The sequence below is a fragment of the Mesoplodon mirus genome, assembly GCF_964341445.2.
Source record: "Mesoplodon mirus genome assembly, chromosome: 14".
Lineage (NCBI taxonomy): Eukaryota > Metazoa > Chordata > Mammalia > Artiodactyla > Ziphiidae > Mesoplodon > Mesoplodon mirus.
Genome location: NC_138990.1, coordinates 76,067,806 through 76,092,538, shown reverse-complemented (window position 1 = coordinate 76,092,538; position 24,733 = coordinate 76,067,806). Strand labels below are relative to the sequence as shown.

The following is a 24,733-nucleotide window of genomic DNA, read 5'->3' as shown; positions in this document are numbered from 1 at the left end:
AGGAATACTGCTGTTGATGATGAGAAGCAATTGTACAATTGGTGAGTTTTTATAAAATCAATCTTTAAAAAATCGTAGTTTTTAAAGATTGTCATGTAGTGTGATGTAATTGTATTTACCTTTTTTTCTTTTTTTTTTTTAAATCAGGATATATCAACCCAAGAAAGCAACATATTAGGGGCATTCTGTGATATGAATGTAAGTGTTTATCTTTTTTCATTCTTAGGTTTATGGAAAATTTTACTTTTTTGTTCATGTAAGTCTTTTTGAGTTTATGTCTGACCAGTATCTTTCCAGTACTGGTAATAAAATAAAGATTGTTCCTGATAAGTTTTAAAATAATAGATTTTCTTTTTTCTTCAGGATGTAGAAGTACCATTGCATTTGCTTCGTTATGTATGTTTGTTTTGTGGGAAAAATGGCCTTTCTCTCATGAAGGACTGCTTTGAATATGGAACTCCTGAAACTTTGCCATTTCTTATAGCACATGCATTTATTACAGTTGTATCTAATGTAAGTATTGTTTGGAATTGGTTTTAATCTTGGGATCAAAGTCTAGTATTTTAATAACATGAATTTTTATGTCCAGAAAAGGCAGGTTATGAGTGATTTACATGTACAATCCTGTTTTTTTTTTCTTCTGGATTATACTTTGAAAAAATCGAGTACAGAAATCTTTTTTTAAAAAGTCTTTGTTATAATAAATTGGAATTTGTATCAGCGGTTAGGACTTGGTGCTTTCACTGCTGTGGCCCAGGTTCAATCCCTGGTTGGGGAACTAGAACTAAGATCCTGCAAGCCGCACGGCACAGCCAAAAAAAAAAAAAAATTAATGAATTTAAGTTAACTAGGTAAATTTAGCCATCTCCCTCTTTAGCCGGGGATTTTGTACTGGGAAATTTTAGAGTTTTTGGTTACTTAAATGATGGTTAGCCTAGCCTAGGGCACTACTACAGTGTGTCTGACTTCCCTGTATATTGCAAGTGAAGAACTAACATTTCTTTTTGCCTTTGTAAAGAAGATAATTCTTTCAAATGTTGTGAATGTCAGCTACTGTGAAGCACAATATGTGTGGAAGCAGAGAGAAATACATTTTACCACCTGTGTATTAAAATTTAACCTAAAATAATCTTCTGTTCTGGTCAACATTTAAAAAAATAGTGAAGCAAAACTGAAATCTAACTTTACCAAAGCCTGAATTCTTGTATTAACTGAATTACCTTAAGTAATAACTACTGTGAAATATTTCAAGTGTGTATATAAAATAAAAATACAGGGTGAAAAAAAGACTGAACAAAATAACTTTGTTTCATTATTTCCAGTGTAGAAATAACACTGGAGAGGACACTGGCTTTACTGAAATTTATTGAGTATCCAGAACTCCATGTTTCCATATTTGAAATAATTAATTTGTATCAAGGTCATTTTTAGTCCCCAAATTCCCTGGTTTCTGGCAGGTTGAACATACTACATGTAATGGCAGTGTAGCATGGTAGGTTAAGAATATACACTTTGGAGTCACAATTGCATTTGAATTCTGAACCTAAGCCTCAATTTTTTAATTCATAGAATGGGAATGATAAATATGGTGATCTACCTTAAAAGATTGTTGTGAGGTTTTAAGATTTTAAGCTCTTATTAATAGCACCTGATACATAGTAAGCCCTTAGTGACTGGTGCTGCTATTTATTTTAGCTATTATTAACACTTACCTGATTCTGTTAGTCTGATTGACCTTATTTGTTTGAAAGGAAGTTTTATTCAATTTGGCTTCCTTTGGGAGAAAGAATAAAATACAGACTTTTGAGTGAACTTAAATCCTGTGTTGACATTTTAGTTTTAAACTGTCAAAAATTTAGAGAGGGTAAATAACTGAGTTTGAAATCCAAAGTTCAAAAAATAATTTATCAACAGTTTTCCTTAATCAGGAATATTACCTGAATTAAAATGTATTTCTTGAATTAATTTTACTAAATCTTGGTGTTAAAAGTCTATTATGGAAGCCTCGTTAAAGGTAACTTATTGCTATCTCTTGAAAAGTAATCCTTTACTAAAGAAAAAGGTTTGGATTCTGTTTCATTTTTCTCTTCAGCCTTTTTGTGACTGCTAATTGGTGGGCTGTTGTCAATTTGCATAACTTTTATCTTGTAACTCAACTGAGACCGTTAAACCAAAGTTAAAATTAGTCATACTGCTTAAATTATTAATGTAATTGTTTGGATACTATAGTCTATGTTTGTTTTTTTCCTGAGAGTATAACATAATGTACTTTTTAACCAAAGGTTTTATAACTTGATTGGGTAACTCTCATTTGGCATCTTTTCCTCATAAAAAAATATTTTTTGATTTTGCTTTCTTCTAATTTTTTAAATATAGTTAATACTTTGGTGCAAATTAAGAGCTTAAATTACAATTCTTTTTGTAATTAAGTTGTCTGCAGACCCTGTACTTTATTTTTTTCAGAGTTTGGAGTTTTTCTTAAGGGACTGGTGACATTTAAAGCAATATAAGTGTTGGCATGATTTCTGACCTTTTATTTGGAGTTTTGACCACTCTGCCTGAAGTTTATATGAAAACACTTAGCAGCCACTTGAAACAATTGAAATAGACATCCTTTTGCATTTTGAGAAACTTTAAGGCCTTTAAATTTCAGACTTTTCTAGTTACATACAAATTGATCTAGAGCGGAGTAGTTTCCTTTAGTGGATCATTGTAAATTATAAATCCTGGTCGTTTCTGTATGTCTCATTTCTTTTCTTGAGAAATAGGCAGCTTGTTTAGCCATGTTGTTTCAGCTTCAGTAAGGCTGAAGTTCCCTTATTTGGGAACCTCTGATTTTCCATGGGCTTTCATACAGGAACAAAAACTCCTACATTTAAATAATGAAAAAAATATTGGATTTTAGGGCAATCCTTTTCTTGAGAAGCAAAAAATTCTATGAATTGTAAACAACTTTTATGGTAAGGTAGGTAAAGCCTGACCTTATTGAGTACCTGTTTCTCTTACACTTAATCATAATAAATCACACATTCAGAAGAAAACATGTTTATATCAGTTCCTGGGAACCAAACCATTCTGTTTGTTTTCTAGGGTCATTCTGTCACTCTTAATGAGGAAGGTGGTGTTATCTCCTAGAACCTTAGCTTGCAGCACAGGAAAACTCGCTTTGCCCTGAGTCTGAGTTATCAGCAAAGAAGGAAAACTCTTACTTTCATCAGTTAAGGTTCAAATCTGATAATACGCTTAGGCCCATACATTTATTTCAGTCTCAAAAGTTTGTTTTAGCATTTCTAAACACTGACTGTTAGGAGAGTTCTCAGTTTTGCACAAGTATTACTCCACTCTTATAAGATCTATTCTTAGTGATAATGACTGCAGCCTCAGGGAAATAACAACAAAATCTTTACATATGTAGTTTTCTTATTTTGTATTGGCCTTTAGATTTTCAGCAAAAGCAGTTAACCGGTATTAGCACAGCTTAGAGAAGTAGAATGTAGAGTCCTCATAGAAGTTTCCCCACTGAGATGCATGGTGGTTATAGCTCATAGTATGTATCCTGCCTCAGCCCTCAGCAAAGATGCCTGAGTTAGTCATCTCAGACATGACACCTTTTATTAATTACAAAATAACAAAGCCTAAGGACTTTCCATAAAGAATTTAAGAGTCATGGGATTTATTTTATTAATATGAATGGAAAAGTACAAATGAGCCTTAATAAACCTCATGAATATATGCTTTACAAAACAGATATGACCGATTATTACCTAAGAAATGTTATCAGAGATGCAAACTTGTAGTAACACATCAGAAGACACAACAATTTCTGAACTGTCAGTTTCCTAATACTACTTTACAAAAAACACTAACAAGGACTATTTAATATCAGAAGTTAGGTTGGGATTATACATTTTCATATATTTTCACACTAATCAGGAGAGTTCGTTGACAGTTCAGTGAAGTTTTCATTTTGTCATTTTGTTAAAACTAGCTCTGTGATGCAGAATACTGCCTGCATTTCTGCAGTTATAAGGGGATCAGACAATATTTTTTCCTATTCCTGAGATTTTTAACATGTACTTAGAAGGGCTACTAGAACTCTGTTATCACCAAGAGGGGGAAGCTCAAAACTTACAGTAAGGAAAGAAAAAGGACCTATATGATTAATAGCATATGGAATTTGATTCTTGTAATGGTATACCTCATAGTAGATTAAAGAATGTAGATTTTACAGAGAAATCATCTTGGGCTTGAATTGTAGTTCTGTTATGTACTATCTAATTTTTTTGTTTTTGTTTGTTTTATTTAAAAATTTTTTATTGATGTACTATCTAATTTTGATTACATTATGTCTGTAAGCCTCACTTTTTTCATCTATCAGAATGGAAGTATTAAGTGTTCAGTAAATGGTAGCTCTTCTTTCTATTAAAAATTTCTTTCCAATGTTGACATTTTTTCCCTTGTCATTTTTATTTAAATTTTTGTTCGTTGGCATATTTGTTTATCCCCAAATAAAAGATATCACTGTACCTATTTTCATTTTCATCCTCTCTAATGTATCTTATATATAATTGAATCTGTTAACCTTTTAAAAAATTTTGAAATAAACATATAGAAAAGTGAACAGGGTGATAAGATATGTCTCAGTGACTTATCAAAGCGAATATCCCATTTAACCACTACCCATGTCAAGAAACAAATCATTGTCAACTCCCCAGAAGCCTCCTTTATGATTCCTCTAAGTCACTATCCCATCTCTTTGCCCTTAAAGGTGAACACAATTCATATTTTTATTTATTGCTTTTCTTTGTTTTATTACTTAAGCTTATATCCCTAAATACTATGATGTAGTTTTGTCTCTTGCTAACCATTTAAGTGGAATCACATACAGTGCATTCTTTCATGTATGGCTACTTCTGTTTAACATTGAGATTTATATTGCGTGTAGTTCGAGTTGCTCATTTTGATTGTTGTATAATACTCCTTTAAAAATATACCAACATTGATCTATTTTACTGGTGATGGATTAATGTGGTGTCAGCATTCTCTTACATGTCTTTTGGTGCATATGTACATGTATTTTATTTTCATATATATCTAGTAGTGGAATTTCTTTATCAAAGGGTATACATATATTCAGTTTTACACATTAATGCTAAGATTTTCCAAAGTGATTGTATTAATTTACACTCTTACCAGGAATGAGAGTTCCCATTGCTCCATATCCTTGCAAACACCTAGTATTCTAACTCTTAGAGATTCCTGATGAACTAGTAGTAGTATCTCATTGTGGTCTACTTTTGTGTTTTTAAATGACTAAAGAGATTGAGCACCATTTCATGGGCATATTAGCCATTTCAATATTTTTCGAGAAGTAGTTCAAATTTTTTTTTTTTTTTTTTTGCGGTACGCGGGCCTCTCACTGTTGTGGCCTCTCCCGTTGCGGAGCACAGGCTCCGGATGCGCAGGCTCAGCGGCCATGGCTCACGGGCCCAGCCGCTCTGTGGCACGTGGGATCTTCCCGGACCGGGGCACGAACCCGTGTCCCCTGCATCAGCAGGCGGACTCTCAACCACTGCGCCACCAGGGAAGCCCAGTTCAAGATTTTTTAATCTGTTTTAAAAATGAAATTGTTTGCCTTTTCCTTACGAATGTGTGGAGATTCCTTATGTGTTTTGGATACAAGTCTTTTGCCTGACATGTATGTATTGCTAATATCTTCTTCAACTCTGGTTTTGCTTTTCATTCTCTTGTGTCTTTTAAGAGTTATTATTTTTAATTTAACTATAGTTGATTTACAATACTGTGTTAGTTTCAGGTGTACAGCTTCAGGTTCTTTTTTAAAAAAATAAGTAAATTTATTTATTTATTTTATTTATATTTTTGGCTGTGTTGGGTCTTTGTTGCTGCTTGCAGATTTCTCTAGTTGCGGTGAGTGGGGGCTACTCTTCGCTGCAGTGTGCAGGCTTCTCATTGCGGTGCTTCTCTTGTTGCAGAGCATGGGCTCTAGGCACACAGGCTTCAGTAGTTGTGGCACACAGGCTCTAGAGTGCCGGCTCAGTAGTTGTGGCACACAGACTTAGTTGCTCCACTGCATGTGGGATCTTCCCGGACCAGGGCTTGAACCCGTGTCCCCTGCATTGGCAGGCAGATTCTTAACCAGTGCACCACCAGGGAAGCCCCAGATTCTTTTTCATTATAGGTTAGTATAACATACTGAATATAGTTCCATGTGCTATACAGTAAATCCTTGTTGTTTATTTTATATGTACTAGTGCATATCTATTAATCCCATACTCCCAACTTATCCTTCCCTCTCCCCCGTCCCCTTTGGTAACCATAAGTTTGTTTCCTGTTTTGTACAGAAGTTGATTTGTATTATTTTTTTTAGATTCCATGTATAAATGATATCTTATAGAATTTGTCTTTCTCTGCCTAACTTACTTAATATGCAAATCTCTAGGTCCATCCACGTTGCTGCAAATGGAAGGATTTCTTTTTTTTTTTTTTAATGGTTAGGTAATATTCTGTTGTGTATGTATACCACATCTTCTTTATCCATTCATCTGTTGATGGACATTTAGGTTGCTTTTATGTCTTGGCTATTGTGAATATTGCTGCTGTGAACATTGGGGGGGGTGCATGTACCTTTTTTTTTTTTTTTGCAGTACGTGGGCCTCTCACTGTTGTGGCCTCTCCCATTGCGGAGCGCAGGCTCCAGACGTGCAGGCTCAGCGGCCATGGCTCACGGGCCCAGCCGCTCCGCGGCATGTGGGATCTTCCCGGACCGGGGCACGAACCCGTGTTCCCTGCATCGGCAGGCGGACTCTCAACCACTGCGCCACCAGGGAAGCCCTTATCTTTAGTTTTTAAAGGAATCTCCAGACTGTTTTCCGTAGGGCTTTACCAATTTACATTCCCACCAATAGTGTAGGAGGATTCCCTTTTCTCCAAACCCTCTAGCATTTATTATTTCTGGACTTTTTGATGATGGCTATTCTGACTGGTGTGAGGTGTCATTTTGATTTCATTAAGAGTTATTTTCTAACCAAACTTAATGGTGTATAATTTATAAAAAAATTTTTTCTTTATGGTTAATGTTTTCATTAATGGATAAAAATCTTTCTTATGAAGATATTTTTCTATGTTCCAGAATTTTTATTATGTTACTTTCACATTTTGATCTTTAGTTCAGTTGGAATTGACTTTTGTGTGTGGTGTGTGAGGGATCAGGATTCATTTTCTTTTCTATATAGACAGACACTGGACCTGTCACTATTTATAGCAAAGACAGTCCTTTCCCATTTGTTCTGAAGTATCATTTTGTCATAAATCAGGTATCTATGTGTCTTCTTGTGCATGGGTCTGGGGTTTCTAGTATATTAGTCTATTTGATTAGTCTTGTGCTCTTTTGCATACCGTCTTAATTTCTGCTGCTTTATAAGAAGTCTTGCTATCTGGTAAAGCAAGTTCTACCTCCATGTCATTTTTATTTTTTTAAATTTATTTTATTTATTTATTTATTTTCCCTTGTCATTTTTTAAAAAAAATTTATTACGGTGTAACTGACATATAACATTAGTTTCAGTTGATTCAATATTTGTATATGTTACAAAATGATTACCACAGGAAGTCTGGTTAACGTCTGACACCATTCATAATTAACAAATTGTTTTTTTATAAGAACTTTTAAGAACTACTAGCACTTTCAAATATGCCAAACAGTTTTATTAAGTATAGTCACCATGCATTATATCTCTACTCCCTGTCATTCTGAAAGAGTGTTTTGTCTCTTCTTGGACTTTTGCATTTGGAATCAGTGCCTAAAGTTCCACGTATAAACCTTTTTGGGCTGCATTGAATCTGTAGATCAATTTGCAGAGAACTGTCATCTCTGCAATATTGAGTCTTCTAATGTATAAATATGGTAAATGTGTTTTTATTTACATGCTTTAAGATTTGTCTCATAATTTTCTGTGTTTATGTGGAGATGTTATATACCTTGTTAGACAATTTCTAGGTGCATGATATTTTTTGATGCTGTTGTAAAGAGAATATTTTGAAAATTTTATTTATTATTTTTTTCTGGTATGTAAGATGTGTATATATGTATTATATATATGTAATATAGTATGTGTGTGTATGTATGTATTTATGTGTGTATATTAATTCATTTACTTATATTAACTTTCTAAGCAGCAATCTTGCTAAACTAGTTAATTCCAAAAAGGTTTATCTGAAAATTATTTTGGATTTCTTACTTATATAATCACATCATCTCAGAGTAATATTGATTTTAATTCTTCCTTTTTAGTCTTATGCCTTTTATTTGGTTTCTTGTCTGTTGCACTGTCTAGGACCTTCAGTTTAAGTTGAATTAAAGGTATTCTTGTCTTGTTCCTAGTCTCAGAGGGAAGAGTTTTAGCATTTCACCGTTAATATTGTATTTGCTATAGGACTTATGTTTCATTAGATTAAACTGAAGCCATGCAGTCTGTATTTACAAATTTGTTTTCAGTTTGTATTACTTGCACGTGTTAAGGCTTAGTATTGTAGTTTCTTGTTTGATGATTTGCTTAGGATTTTTTTCTTATATGATATTTAAACCACGATTTATGAGAATAAAACGAATATAAGCACATTAGATTTAGAAATGGGCTGGAATATTATGCAGAAAAAATTAAGTGAACAGATTATTATAACTTTCATTATAACTTAGATTGGGATACTTATAGTAAGAACTTAATTAAGCAAATAGTTGTTGATGTTGTGATCAGTGTTTGACTCTATAAAATATATTTGTCTTATATGGATATTGAAGTGACCAGATATCAGGTAATTTGATATTTTTTTAGAAGGAAGGATGATTTATTAAAAAATTAATTTAGTTTGATAGTATTTGGGTTGCTACCATACAGAGAGGTATAGAGTAGCAGGTAGTAAGATGTTACTTGGATAGATGGTTCTCCCTTTTCAGGAAGAAACTGATAGTAATTCTTCAGATTGATTTTAGGTATATGGATTAGAATTGTTTATAGGTTAAATTACTTACCTGATATGTGTGCAGTCGTATTTCTTAGTTTATCCTTTTCAAAATAGATGAAATATATTTAGTTTTTAGAGGCAGGAAAATACTAAATGTTCTTGTTTTTAATTAAAGACATGTTATTTCACATATTCATTAATCATTAATATCATTTTTATGTTTCTTTATAGATTAGAATATGGCTACATATCCCTGCTGTCATGCAGCACATTATCCCTTTTAGGACATATGTTATCAGGTAAGTTTATAAAATCTTTCCCCCCTGGTTATCAGTGTAGTAATGTTTAAACTATTCATAACATATAACAGAATTATATTGTTTGAAAGTCCTTTGTATTCACATCCTCCAGAGAAAATTTTTGACAATTTGATGTATTTTTTAATGCACCTATGTAGGTTTATATCTAATGTTTACTTTTAAGCAATTTATGTTGGAATTTTTTAATGTAAGTATAAAGAATTAAACAGATTAACAGTGGTTGCATGATATTCCACTATAGTTCAATCAACAAATATATACTAAGTATTATGTTGTAGGCACTGGAGATACAGCAGAGAAGAAAATATATCTCCTTTTGTGCAGTCTGTGTGCACAATAAGTAAATGATACAGTTCATCAGGAAGTCCTGAGTATGACAGAGAAAAATAGCAGCAAGGGTGGGTTGAGAGTTCTAGAGAGCGGGTCACAGTTATATCTATGGTATAGAGAAGGTCTCATTGGGGAAAGGGTGATATTTGAGTTCTGGAAGTTCCAACCTAAGAAGGAAACCTAAGACGAGGATAGAGATATTTTCATATTGATTAGGCTTATAGCGTAAACTATTGGAGTTCTAAGATTGTATTTCTTGATAATATTTATGAGTTCTTTATAATTTTTATTCATTTGCAAAGATTTGAGTGCCTGCTATTTTCCGGTTACTGTTCAGGTTGTTGGAGAAAGTATAAGGAAAAGAATCAGATAGTGATGAATCCTATGCAAGTAAAGATAAGGTGATAGAGAATATGAGGCCTTTCTGAAAGGTGACATCTGAGGAACATGAATCTGCTAATCAGATGATAAGTAGAAGGACATATTTCAGGTAGAAGGAACATAAGGGCATAGGCTTTGAAGTTGGAAAGAATATAACATATTAAAAAACTAGAAGTAGGGACTTCCCTGGTGGCACAGTGGCTAAGAATATGCCTGCCAATGCAGGGGACACGGGTTCGAGCCCTGGTCCGGGAAGATCCCACATGCCGCGGAGCAACTAAGCCCGTGCGCCACAACTACTGAGCCTGCGCTCTAGAGCCTGCAAGTCACGACTACTGAAGCCCGTGTGCCACAACTACTGAAGTCCATGCACCTAGAGCCTGTGCTCCGCAACAAGAGAAGCCACCACAATGAGAAGCCTGCGCACCGCAAAGAAGAGTAGCCCCCACTCACCGCAACTAGAGAGAGCCCGCGTGTAGCAACGAAGACCCAACACAGCCAAAAATAAAATAAATAAAGACATTTATTAAAAAAAACAAACAAACAAAACTAGAAGTAGACTGGTGGAGCATAGTGTGTCAGGAGGTAAGATTATGATATGAGGTTGGATATAAACAGGGGCAGATTATTCAGGACCTTCAAGCCATTTTAAGGAGTTTGGATTTAATTTTAGCAGTGGGATCTATTGAAGGGTTTTAAGCAGATGAATCATGATGGCTTTTTTTAAAAAAAATATTTTAAGCTGGAGCTTCCCTGGTGGCGCAGTGGTTGAGAGTCCGCCTGCCAATGCAGGGGACATGGGTTCGTGCCCCGGTTTGGGAAGATCCCACATGCCACGGAACGGCTAGGCCCGTGAGCCATGGCTGCTGAGCCTGCGCGTCCGGTGTCCGGAGCCTGTGCTCCGCAATGGGAGAGGCCACAACAGTGAGAGGCCTACGTACCACAAAAAACAAAACAAAACAAAAAAACCCCACCAAACCTCACGGGAATAAATGAGGCCATCTGGGGAGAGAATGTAGAAAGAGAACAGAAGTGAATCTAGGGGACTTCCCTGGTGGTCCAGCGGGTAAGACTCCATGCTCCCAGTGTGGGGGGCCCGGGTTCGATCCCTGGTCAGGGAACTAGATCCCACATGCATGCTGCAACTAAGAGTTTGCATGCACAACTGAGTCCACATGCTGCAACAGAGATCCCGCGTGCCGCAACTAAGACCTGGCACGGCCTAAATTTTAAAAAAAAGTGAATCTAGGATGGAGTGCTATATCAGTTTGCTTTTGCTGTGTGAGAAAACACCCAAAACTAGTAGCTTAAAATAACAACCATTTATTATTTGTCACAGTTCTCTGGTTGGCTAGCTTTTCTGATCTGGGCTGACTTGGCTGGACCTGGGTGCTCTGTGATAGATAACCTCAGTCATTTGTCCTCTAGTTGGCAGGCTGATTGATCTTGAGTGGGGAAGGGTGCTCATATGTATCTTGGCAGTTGGCTGGATGTCAGTTGGGGCATTAGCCGTGTCTCTCGCATCCAGCAGGCTATCCTGAGTCCTCTTCTCAGTGGTGGAAGAGTTCCCAGCAAGAGAGGGCAAGCTCAAAGGCTTTTTAAGCTTCTGCTTATGTTACATCTCTGAATACCCCACTGGGCAAAGGAACCTTCATGGTAAAGCTCAGATGCAAGGAAGTAGAGGAATAAATGACACCTTTGTTGGGAAGAGTGGTAAAGTCACATTGCAAAGACTACTATATAAAGTGATGGGAGGAATTTGGGGCCTTTCTGCAATCCATTACAAGCCCTGAGGAGCAATAATGTTGAAAGGTTGGGTACAGGAGGAGGAACCAACCAAATAGAATAGGCAGAGCCTGAGAGGAAAACCAGTGGTTTGTGATTTTTGAAAGCCAAAAAAGAATGATGTTTAAAATGTACACATTTTGAAGAATTTTGGCTGTGTTGGGGAGTAGATGTACTACTATTCATATGAAGTCAACTGAAATTTCCTAAAACAGAAGCTGTATCCATGACAGGTACTAGAGAATAGTAAAGCTTTACTGGAGGTGCAGGTGCAGAATCTGATGTTAAATGACTTGGCTCTGTGCAGTTCCTCCCTCCCTCCCTTCCTCCCTCCCTCTTCCTCCTTCCCTCCCTTCCTCTCCCTCCCTGCTTTCCCCTCCCTCCCTCCCTCCCTCCCTCCCTTCCTTCCTTCCTTCCTTCCTTCCTTCCTTCCTTACATGTTGTGTTAGGCTTTGCAGTTCCTGATTTATGTTGGGCTCTAAGCAAAGGACACATTGCCACAGGTCACAATCCTTGAAGCATTACTTAGAAATAGTTTAAATTGGGAATATTAATCGCAGGATTCCAGGTTCTACTGTACTAAACAGTTTGGAGGTATGGAGCAAAGGAATATTATTGAATTATTGAGTGATCTTCAGAAATAGTTTGCAAGTTTTTGTGTACGTTGTATTTCTGAATCATTTCAGGTATTTATGCAAGCTCTCTGATCAGGAGTTAAGACAGAGTGCGGCTCGCAACATGGCTGACTTAATGTGGAGCACAGTGAAAGAACCATTGGACACGACGTTATGCTTTGATAAAGAAAGCCTAGATCTTGCATTTAAGTACTTTATGTCACCTACTTTGACTATGAGGTTGGCTGGATTAAGTCAGATAACGGTAAGCTGTATTTGCTTTATTTTTGGTAATTTTTTGTTTGTCCTCTCAGACTATCATCATTATAATAATACCTAGTATTTATGGAGCCACTTATGCCATGCTAGGCATTGATTGTGCTAAGTACTTTACATGCATTACTTTGTGTGACCCTTACAAATAATTTCTATATGTTCTCTTTTTCCCTATTTTAAATATGAGGAGACTGAGGCTTAGATTTAGAAGGTTTTATACCTTAGGTCTTTTTGATTTCCTTCACTTTTTTTTTTTAACTGTTCAGTTTTTTGCATTTAGAAAGCAGTGTTTTCAGAGAGAAAAAGAGTTGGAGATTATAAGTAGTTAATTTTCCAGGCAGAAGCCACAGATTATTGGGCCATAGGCCAAATTTGACTAACAGAAATGTTTGGTTTGCACAGTAGCAAATACTGTTTTAAATAGGGAGAAATACATATTATTGGCTTCTCCTGGAGGGGCGGGGTGGGGAGAAAGACCTAGTGTCTTTGGGTCTGTCTTCTTGCATGACAAGAATTTGCTAGAACTAAGTAGTTAACTGCATTCTTTAGAATGGATATATTTTCTCTGGTTTACCAAGGTCTGCATTAGGTTTACTCCTTTACATTTGGTGTAGTTATTCTGAAGTAGCTAGATTGTACCCATGTATTGAATTTTGTGACCTAGATTTTACCCACGTATTGGACTTTGTAAGTGTTGAAAACACTTAATGACAGTTTCCCAAATCAAATCTTAAAAGTGTATGTCTAGGAAGCCTTTCCCGAAATTCGGTTTGTAATGACATATTACTTGCTGCCTTGCATTAGATTTTTGTGTTTTTCCCTTGTTCAGCTTTTTCTCTAGCATTCTTAGTGGAATAAAGCCTAAGTATTACTTGTGGAATGAATTAGTGTTTAAAAATGATAAAGGAAATAGCCAGACTAATTGGGCAGTATATATGTGTATCTGATTACCTATCTTATATTTTATACTTCTGATCTGGTTATTGATTATGATCTACATATATCAAACTGTGTTGGCAATTGCTAACATATGCAAGAATAATTTTGGAAAAAATCTTTAATTTCTTTTCTCTGTAGAATCAACTTCACACCTTCAATGATGTGTGCAATAATGAATCATTGGTATCAGACACAGAAACGTAAGTAGGAGCATTCATTTATGCATAAGTACACTATTTTAATGTGTAGCTGTTTATATGGTAAATGTAATTGACTTTATTAAATTGGAAGTGTTTAGTAGAAATTCTTTGCCTTGTGGCTTCATCTGTACAGTCTTAACAAGCTTTCAGAGGAATATATTGCAATACTTCTCTTTTTAAAAAAACATTGTGTTATTTTTCACAAAATGCAAAGGGAGACCATTTGTACAGGAGAATTTAGTAGTAAAGAATATGGTACAGATAGTTTTCAGAAACCACACTTGATGCAGGAGAGGATCTCATTTAACACATTTTTCGGGGGAAAAACCCAAGTTCATGATGCTCATGTATGAAAAGAAGTAGTTTTTATAGCTTAGGGCTTTTTAGAGTACTTAGAAATATTTATTTTTTCCAATATTTATTCCATTTAGTTGTCCATGCAGTATAGAAATCATTTTTTAAATCTCGGTAGTAATATTTTCTGCTTGAACAGAGTTACGTAGTGTTTTGTTTGTTTGTTTTTGCTGCGCCGCTGTGTGGCTTGCAGGATCTTAGTTCTACGACCAGGGATTAAACCCGTGCCCTCGGCAGTGAAAGTGCGGAGTCTTAACCACTGGACCGCCAGGGAATTCCCCAGAGTTATATAGTCTTAAGGTGTTAGAAAATTTGTAATTATATGAATGAGTCATAATTTTGCTTTACTGTAACTTTTATGCATTGATCTTAGTTTTGCTCTATGGAGCTGATCTCAGTTGAACCCAGCCCTTCTTGAATTTGGAAACCAGATACTATGTCTCTGTTTTTTCCCTCACATATTATGGTTTTTAGATTTATCACCAGACAAGTCATTCACTCTTGGCATCATTCTTTGTCAGTGGTCCCTTAAAATGTGTGGCCTAGAATTGGTAGTAGCATTATAAATTCTGGGTCAGACTAGGAGTGCTATTTCACACAGGATATTATATAGATTATATCCAATGTATATAAAACTACACCTCTGGATTGCCCATTTGACCCCTCAGTACCCACCCTCCAACCCCTTCAGACTGCCTCTAGGAGAATCTTAAAATTGCCAATGCAGTGATCACTCCCTATCCCTGCAAAAAGACCAAAAAAAAAAAAAAAAAATCCTGGAATCACCAGTGCAGTAACCCCACATGTCCAGGTTAGGTCTCTGTGTTGCTGTGGATAGAGAAAAGAAAGAATTCCATTCAAAAATGTGTAAGGTTTATACATACTAAAGATAAGAGGGAGGAGAGTAAAAGTTTTGAGGAATAGCAGGTAGGACAGTTTAAGTTGGGAAGAGAAGGGTCTGTACAGTGTGAAAAGATTGGAGCAAATACAAAAAGTGATAAATATTGTTGAAGCCTGTGAATTGGGTCTCTCTTTTTAAGCAGTTTTATTAAGATATAGATACATATCATAAAACTCACCTGTTTTTATAATGAATTTTAGAAAATTTACACAGTTGTGCAACTATCATCACAGTACAGTTCTAGAACATTTACATCACTTCAGAAAGGTCCCTTTTGCCCATTTGTAGTCAACCCCCATTCTCCCCACCACCCCCAACCCAGGGCCACACCGCATGGCATGTGGCATCTTAATTCCCTGCCCAGGGATCGAACCCATGCCCCCTGCAGTGGAAGCTCAGTCTTAACTGCTGGACTGCCAGGGAATTCCTTCAATCCCCATTCTTATCCCCAGCCCCACTAACCTTCTTTGTCTCTATAGATTTGCCCTTTTTTGGCATTTCCTATAAATGGAATTATATGACAGTGTTTTTTTCCATTGCCACCTTTCACTTATACTGTTTTTCTTGAGGTTCATTCATGTTGTGGTGTGAATCAGTACTTTGTTCCTTTTTATTGCTGAATAGTATTACATTATGTAGCTATGTCACATTTTGTTTATCCTTTTACCAAAGTTGATGGATATTTTGAGTGTTTCTACTTTTTGATTAGTATGAATAATGCTGCTTTAAACATTTGTGTACAAGTCTTTTTGTGGACATATGTTTTCATTTCTCTTGGTAGATACGTAGGAGTGCGATCACTGGTTTGTAAGGTCATTTTATGTTTAACTTTTAAAGAAACTGTCGAAATGTTTTCCAACATTTCTATATTATTTTATATTCCCACTAGCAATGTATGAGGGTTCCAGTTTTCCCCCCAGTCTTGTCAGCACTTGTTTTTATCTTTTTGATTATAGCCATTATAGTGGGTATAAAATGGCATTTCATTATGGTTTTAATTTACATTTGCCTAATTACTAAGGATGTTGAACATCTTTTTATATGGTTATTTGCCATTCTATTTCTTCTTCACTGAATTGTTTGTTCACTTTTTGCCTAGCTTTTAGTTGGGTTATTTGTCTTGTTTTATGGATTAGCATATGATCTGTACCACAGAATATTCATATGTGCTTAGGAAGACTGTTTATTCAGCTGTTGTTGTATGGAGTGTTCAGTAGATGTCTTTTAGGTCTAATGAGTTCGTAATATTGTTTGTCTTCTATATCCTTGTTGATTTTTTACCTACATTTGTTCTATTCCATTATCAAAAGTAGGGCATTGAAGTCTCCAACTTCAGTTTATCCTCATTTGTGGATTTTGTTTTTATGAATTTGCCTATTTGCTGCAATTTATTTGTAACCCCCAAATCAGTACTTTTGGTGCCCTCACGGTCATTTGCGGAAATGCACAGAGCAGTAAAAAATGAGTCTCCCAACATGCACATTTCCAACTGAAGTCATACAAGGTGATGCTCTGCGTTGTTTTAGTGCTGGTACAGAAATGACCAGAGGAAGGAAGTGGTAGGAGGTAGTGCAGTATAGTGCAAGAAGCTCTGGCTCTGGGCCGGCTGGAGGGATATGAATCTCAAGTCTAGCACATGGTATTGGGGCAGCCTCAGTAAAGTCACCTCAACACTTCTGAAGCTCATTTTCTCTTTTGTAAAATAGAGAAAATAGAATCTGATAAGAAGTTATTTTTAGGATTTAAGATTCAAGGGTTCAACATGAGTTAATTTAGTGCAGCAATTTTGTAGAACTCAGCTGCCATGAGTAACAAAAGTTGACTATATTATTTGTTTTTTTGTCCTTTCAATTCTATGGTGAAATACTATATACAATGGAGTTCTATTCAGCCATAAAAAAGAATGAAATCTTGCCATTTATGGTAACATGGATGGACCTTGAGGGCATTATACTAAGTGAAATGAGTGAGAGAAAGACATCATATGATCTCATTTATATACGGACTTTAAAAACAAAAATGCAGAGATCAGCTCGGTGCTTTGTGACCACCTAGAGGGGTGGGGTAGGGAGGGTGGGAGGGAGACGCAAGAGGGAGGGGATATGGGGATATATGTATACATATAGCTGATTCACTTTGTTATACAGCAGAAACTAACACAACATTGTAAAGCAATTATGCTCCAATAAAGATGTTAAAAAACAAAACAAAACAAAAAAAACCCCCAAAACCCTAAGCTTACAGACAAAGAGAACAGATTGGTAGTTTCAGAGGCGTGGAGGTCAGAGGAGGGCAAAACAGGTGAAGGAGGTCAAAAGGTACAAATTTCTAGTTACAAAATAAATAAGTTATGAGGATAGTAATGTATATAGCATGGTGGCTATAGTTAATAATATAGTATTGCATATTTGAAAGTTGCTAGGAGAGTAGATCTTAAAAGTCCACATCACAAGGGAAAAAATTTTTTTCTAACTATGTATGATGATGGGTGTTAACTAGACTTACTGTGGTGATCATTTAGCAATATATACAAATATTGAATCATTATGTTGTACACTTGAAACTAATATAATGTTATATGTCAGTTGTACCTCAATTATAAAAGGAGCTTTTAGAAAAAAGAGGATCAAATAAAAGAAAGTAACATTGAGAGATCATTGTAATACCCAAATGAGAGCCACGTCTCTTTTTTCAGAGGGAAGGGGGTAGGGGGAAGGATGTTGATGGTCTATCTGTGATGGCATTTTTACATAAAGGGAAGAGCCTCCCTTGCATTGTTCTGACTGAAGTGGGAACTTCAAAACAAATCTTAGTTTTGTGAAACATCTTTCTTTAAAGGAGTTCTGCAAATGGATTGTAGAACAAATTGTGTACCTAAAGTTACTATATAAGATTTGCATTTAATCAAGCCCTCTGTCTTCTTCCAGTCAAGGCAAACAGCAAGTCACATTATTGCACTGAGTCATTCTTTTAAAGAGAACCCACTCTAGGAAGCACTTGATGCTAATGACGTGTTCTTTTTACCCATTAAAGCAGTGGGTGACAATAATTTAAAAAAATATTCAGGGGTTCAGTATTAGCTAACTCAGTGCAGTGACGTTATAGAATATAACTGCCAAGAGTAGTAAGAATTGGCTATATTTTTTTTTCTCCCTTCAGTTTTGTTGGTTTTTGCTTCATGTATTTTAGGACATTTTGTTGGGTACATATATGTTTATAATTGTTATGTTCCTGATAATTTCATCCTTTCATCATTATAAAATGTCCCTCTTTGTCTCTTTAAAACAATTTTTAGTTTAGTGTATTTTGTTTGATGTTAGTATAGCCACTGCAGCTTTATTATGCTTACTGTTTTCATGGTATATCTTTTTCCATCCTCTTACTTTCAACCTGTTCGTTTCTGGATCTAAAGTATGTCTCTTGGGGGTAGCATTTGGTTGTATTGAAGAAAAAAAAAATCCACTCCTACCATCTCTCCCTTTTGATAGGAGTATTTTAATCCAGTCACTCTTAATATTATTTATATAGTTGGATTTATGCCTGCCATTTTGCTGTTGGGTTTTTGTATGTCTTCCTTAAAAAATTCTTTTTTCTGTTTCTCCTTTACTGCCTTATTTTGCAGTATGTCAGTATATGGTAGTACAGTTGTCCCTTGGTATATGCGGGGGATTGGTTCCAGGATCACCTGTGGATACCAAAATCTGCAGATGCTCCAGTCCCTTATATAAAGTCATGTAGTGTTTGCATATAATCTGTACACATCCTCTGGTATACTTTAAGTCATCTCTTGATTACTTACAATACCTAATACAATGTAGGTGTTATGTAAGTAGTTGCAAGCATGTGGCAAATTCAAGTTTTGCCTTTTGGAACTTTCTGGAATTTTTTTTAAGAAATATTTTTGATCCTCTGTTGGTTGCATCTATGGATGCAGAACCCATGGATACAGAGGGAGTACTGTATACCATTTTAATTCCATTTTTTTATACTTTAAAAATTATTTTGCCAGTGGTTGCTTTATGGGTTACAGTATGCATCTTAATTTAATACTGTCTACTTCAGATTAATAACAATTCTAGTAAAATATAGGAACAGTGCTTCAGTATAGCTCTATTCCTTTGTTTCTGATAAGAAGTCAGCTGTGAATCTTATTGTGGTTCCTTTCTATGTGTTTAGTTCTTTTTCTCTTGCTGCTTTTAAGATTTTTCTGTTGCTCTTTGGCTTTTAAGAGTTTGACTGTGATGTCTCTGGGTGTTGATATCCTTGTGTTTATCTTAGTTGGCGCTGTGATTCTTGGATGTGTAGATGAACATTTTTCAATCAAATTTGGGATGTTTGACCATAGTTTCTTCAAATTTTCTTTCTGTTCCCCTTACTCCTTCTGGGAGTCCCAGTATATATATATGTTTCCAGAGCGCTGAATGGTTGTTACTGATAACATTGTCCAATTTTAAGCTTGCTCAGTTATAGTTACAGTTCTCAGCTGTTACAAAAGTCCCTGAGTCTCCTTTCAGTGTTTTTCAAGAAACTGAAAGAATGGGATTTATTTTTTAGAATTATTTTTAGTTGTTGAATTGTCTTTTTGTATGTTAAAAATCATAGAGTTGATTCATGGATCATAGCTTCTGTTGGACTACTCAGAAATAGGTAAAATATACCACTAGTAGTTTTATTTTAATATTTTACCCTTTGAGGCCATATATCTAATTCATAGCTTTTAAAAAATGTTTAGAATAATTTTAAAATTAAATATAATTCTTCTATGGATAAACAAGAAAAGAAATTGTTCAGTCCTTCCAGTTTTTCTGTGTATAATTTACATAGCTGAAAAAACTTGGGGTCTTTTCACTGCTCATCCTATTTTGAAACCGTTTTTCTTCTACCCACAATATACATATCACTACTTTTTTTATTAGCTGTTCTTCTATAGTAGCCATTTAAAAATTTTTTTAAAAATTGCTCTGAAAGGGCCTGTATCAATTAAATAAATTGAATCAACAGTTAATGACCTTCCAAAACAAAGTACCAGGACCAGATGGGTTCATTGGTAAATTTAACCAAATAACTTAAGGAAGAATTATAACAATTCTCTATAGTCTTTTTCAGAAGATAGCAGAGGGAAGCCTTACTCATTGAGTCCAGCATTACCCTAATACCAAAACCAGACAAAGGCATTACAAGAAAATGACAGACCAGTACTTCCCATGAACATACATATAAAAATACTCATAAAATATTGGCAAATTGAATCCAGCAAGGTATAAAAAGAATTATACACCACAACCAAGTGAGATTTAGCTCAGGTATTCGAGGCTGGTTCAGCGTTTCAGGATCAATTAATGTAAAGTCAAAATTTTGACAAGGTCAAATTTTATCATTCATGATAAAAAAAACTCTCAGTAAACTAGGCATAGAGAGGAACTTCATCCACATGATAAAGAACATCTACAAAACCTCCTAAGCTAACATCATACTTAATGATGTGAAGGTCAAAGCTTTTCCATTAAGGTCAGGAACAAGGAAAGAGTGTCCCCTCTCACCACTGCTTTTCAGCATTGTACTGGAAAGTCCTACCTGATACAGTAAGACAAGAAAAGGAAATAAAAGGTATATAGATTAGGAAGGCAGAAGTAAAACTGTCTTTGATCGCAGATGACCTGATCATCTATGTAGAAAATCTGAAAGAATTGACAGTCTCATGGAACTAATGAGCATTTATAGCAGGATTGCAGGATACAAAGTTAATAATCAAAAGTTGGTCACTTTCCTATATATCAACAGTGAACAAGTAGAATTTGAAATTTAAAATACAATACCATTTACATTAACACCACAAAAAATGAAATACTTAGGTATAAATCTAACAATATGAAAGCATCTATATGAGGAAAATAACAAAACTCTGATGAAAGATAGCAAAGAAGAGCTACATAAATGGAGAGATATTCCATGTCTATGGATAGGAAGACTTAAAATTGTAAAGGTATCAGTTCTTTCCAACTTGATCTATAGATCATTGCAGTCTCAATCAAAATCCAAGTAAGTTATTCTGTGGATATCGACAAACTGATTCTAACATTTGTTTAAATAGAGAGGCAAAAGACCCAGAATAGCCAACACAGTTTTGAAAGGAAAAAACAAAGTTGGAGGACCGACATTACCCACCTTCAAGAGTTACTATGAAATTACAGTGATCAAGACAGTGCAGTATTGGTGAAAGAACAGACAAATAGGTCAATGGAACAGAATACAGTGCTCAGAAATAGGCCCATATAAATGTAGTCAGCTGATATTTAACAAAGGAGCAAAGACAGTAGTACAAAGCAGCAGAGATAGGGTTTTCAACAAATGGTGCTGAAACAGTTGGACAACCACATGGGAAAAAAAATCTAGACACATCTCACACCCTTCACAAAAATTAATTCAAAATGGACCACACACCTAGACATAGAATGCAAAACTATAAAACTCCTAAAAGATAACATAGGAAAAAATCTAGATGACCTTGGGTATGGTGGTAACCTTTTTAGTTCAACACCATGATCCATGAATTGGTAAGCTGGACTTCTTTAAAATTAAAAACTTCTGCTCTGCGAAAGACAATGTCAAGAGAATGAGAAGACAGCCGTAGACAGGGGAAAATACTTGTAAAAGACACATCTGTTAAAGGACTGTTATCCAGAATATACAAAGAACTCTTAAAAATTTAACAGTAAGAAAATGAACAGTCTGATTAAAAAATACACTGACTTTAGCAGACACTTCACCAAAGAAGACATACAGATGGCAAATGAGCACATGCAAAGATGCTCCTCTTTCATCAGGGAAGTGCAAATCAAAACAACGATGAGATTCCATTACATGCCTATTGGAATGGTCAAAATCCAGAACACTGATAACACCAAATGCTGCCAAGGTTGTGGAGCAACAGGAGCTCTCATTCACCGCTGGTGGGAATGCAAGAAGGTACAGCCACTTCGGAAGACAGTTTCATAGTTTCTTAAAAAACTCAGCGTACTCTTACCATATGATCCAGCAGACATGTTCCCTGGCATTTATCCAAAGGAGCTGAAAACATGTCCACACAAAAACCTGCACACGGGTGATTATAACAGCTTTATTCATAATTGCTCAAACCTGGAAGGAACCAATGGGCTAATGACAAATGAAAGAAAATGGATAAATCTTAATGCTCAGTGAAAGAATCTAAATTTTATACAAGAGTACATTCTGTATCTTTTTTTTACATGAAGTTCTAGAAAATGAAAACTATGTAATAACAGAAAGCAGATCATTGGTTGTCTGGGCAGTGGGTTGTGGGAGCTGAGAAAAAGGGATTAAAAAGGGGCATAAAGAAACTCTTTGCGTTGATGTGTTTGTTATCTTGGCAGTGCTGATGGATTCATAGATGTATATTTAAGTTTAAATTCATCGAACCGTATACCTTAAATATGTTCAGTTTACTATATTTCATACATATCTCAAAGCTGTAAAAGACAAATTAACTGATAATCTTACATTACCTTATTGGTAACATAATAGTTTAATTTTCTGTGCCAGTGATTTATTACTCTAAAAGAATTGATAGCTCTTTAAAAAATGAAGGATAATCTAAAACTGTTCAAAAATAAAAAGTTTACTTTTTGAAATGAAGGAAGAGTTGTTCCTAAGTGTAACCAACTGTTCTGAACAGTCAGTTGATAACTTTAAGGATCACATTAGCAGAACCTTCGTTAATATCAGGCAGGAAGGAGACTTGCCATTTGGCTTGGAGATTCTTCTTTTTTTCTTCCCCCACCCTTTTGGTAACCTACTTTTCTGATGTTATCTTACCATAGAGGACATGTGAGGAAACCTTCCCTGAATACCTCAGTGCCTACTATGGAGATTAAAAATGGGAAGGCAAGGTCTTTGAGTAAGAAAATACATCACTTTTTAGGTGTTACCCTTGGTATTCTCACCTGTGTACCTGGTGTTAGTTATCCTAACTTTATAGATTTTTTTTTGCTTGTTTATAAATTCAGGTAGTATTACCATTTCTTGTATTTCTGTTTCAGTTATTCTTCATAGTACTATTAACAGTTAATTGTATATAATCACTTCTTTATAATTGGTATGTGAACAGTTTTAGATTTTCAACTGAGTCTGCTTTTAGACATGGGAAAGATTGATACTAATATTTTTTAAAATGTATTAACTATTTTTATTATTTGACCTTAGGTCCATTGCAAAAGAACTTGCAGACTGGCTTATAAGCAACAATGTGGTAGAGCATATATTTGGACCAAATTTACATATTGAGGTTTGTGGACTAATATGTGACTTATCTGCTCTATTAAGAGAGAAGAATGCTTTTAAAAGTTAACTGTAATAAGTTTTTCTTTTCCAGATTATCAAACAGTGCCAAGTGATTTTGAATTTTTTGGCAGCGGAAGGGCGACTGAGTACTCAGCATATTGACTGCATTTGGGCTGCAGCACAGGTAATATCAACAGCTTAACATAAGTGCTTCTTTATTATACGTTCCGTTCTAAGTTCTTTACTCCCCTATGAGGTACGTTCTATTATTATCCTCATTTTGTCGCTAAAGAAACCATGCCATGGGAAAAGTTGGGGATCAAATCTATGAAATCTGGCTTCAGAGTCCACGTCTTATCTTACTGTACTACTGGTACAATCGAAGGAAATGAGAGTCAGTCAGTTAGAGGTTCTTGGTTTATTAAGAGACATTTTCCTATTATTTTAATTTATACAATCAATGCTTCTGTCCTGAACATTGTATTCATATGTTTCTTTTCTGTTATACTATTTTCTTCTTTAATTTTTTGAATAGGCACATATCCATATGGTTCAAATTTCAAAAAGTAGATGTAAAAGGATATGCTATACATTTTCCCCCTCCTACCTATGTCTCCCGTGCATGCAGTTCCAAACCTCTCAGGTGCATCAGATTTTCTATATAAATTGCCAATTGTTAACATTTCTCTTTCCCTGTCCTCTTTTCCACAGATGTATCATACTAAACGGATTTGGCTTTTTTTCACTAACAGTTTATCCTGGAGATTATTATTCCATATCAATATATAAAACACAATTTTTTCTTTTTTAGGACTGCATAGTGTTTCATTATATGCATGAACCATAATTTATTTAACCAGTTCCTGTTCATAGGCACTATTTTTTCCAATCCTTTTTATTATAAACAATGCTACAATAAGTAACTTACAATAGTCAGCTAATCCACATGCAAAACTATTATGTAGGATACATTCCTACTTATAAGTAGTATTGTCAGGTTAAAGCTTATGTGTGGTTTACTTGTGGTAGCTAATGGCGAGATAGTGCCACTTTCACCTTATTCTCCTCAATAAAATTTTTCTTAACATCTTTATTGGAGTATAATTGCTTTACAACGTTGTGTTAGTTTATGCTGAATAACAAAGTGAATCAGCTATATGTATATATATATATCCCCGTATCCCCTTCCTCTTGTGTCTCTCTCCCACCCTCCCTATCCCATCCCTCTAGGTGGTCACAAAGCACCGAGCTGATCTCCCTGTACAATGCAGCTGCTTCCCACTAGCTATCTATTTTATATTTGGTAGTGTATATATGTCAGTGCTGTCTAACTTCGTCCCAGCTTACCCTTAC

At 35.3% G+C, this 24,733-nt stretch overlaps 1 protein-coding gene across 4 annotated transcripts in view; it reads left to right on the top strand.

Annotated features, from left to right (window-relative positions):
• Nucleotides 1-24,733, top strand: part of USP34 (ubiquitin specific peptidase 34) — a 237,332-nt gene that overhangs the window by 60,252 nt on the left and 152,347 nt on the right. For all 4 annotated transcript variants that reach the window (XM_082643301.1, XM_082643302.1, XM_082643300.1 and 1 more), the window contains 7 exons: nt 148-198; nt 364-513; nt 9,214-9,281; nt 12,485-12,677; nt 13,766-13,827; nt 23,303-23,384; nt 23,472-23,564. In XM_082643301.1, the coding sequence (XP_082499427.1) occupies nt 148-198; nt 364-513; nt 9,214-9,281; nt 12,485-12,677; nt 13,766-13,827; nt 23,303-23,384; nt 23,472-23,564 (699 nt within the window). The remainder of the gene's footprint in view (nt 1-147; nt 199-363; nt 514-9,213; nt 9,282-12,484; nt 12,678-13,765; nt 13,828-23,302; nt 23,385-23,471; nt 23,565-24,733) is intronic.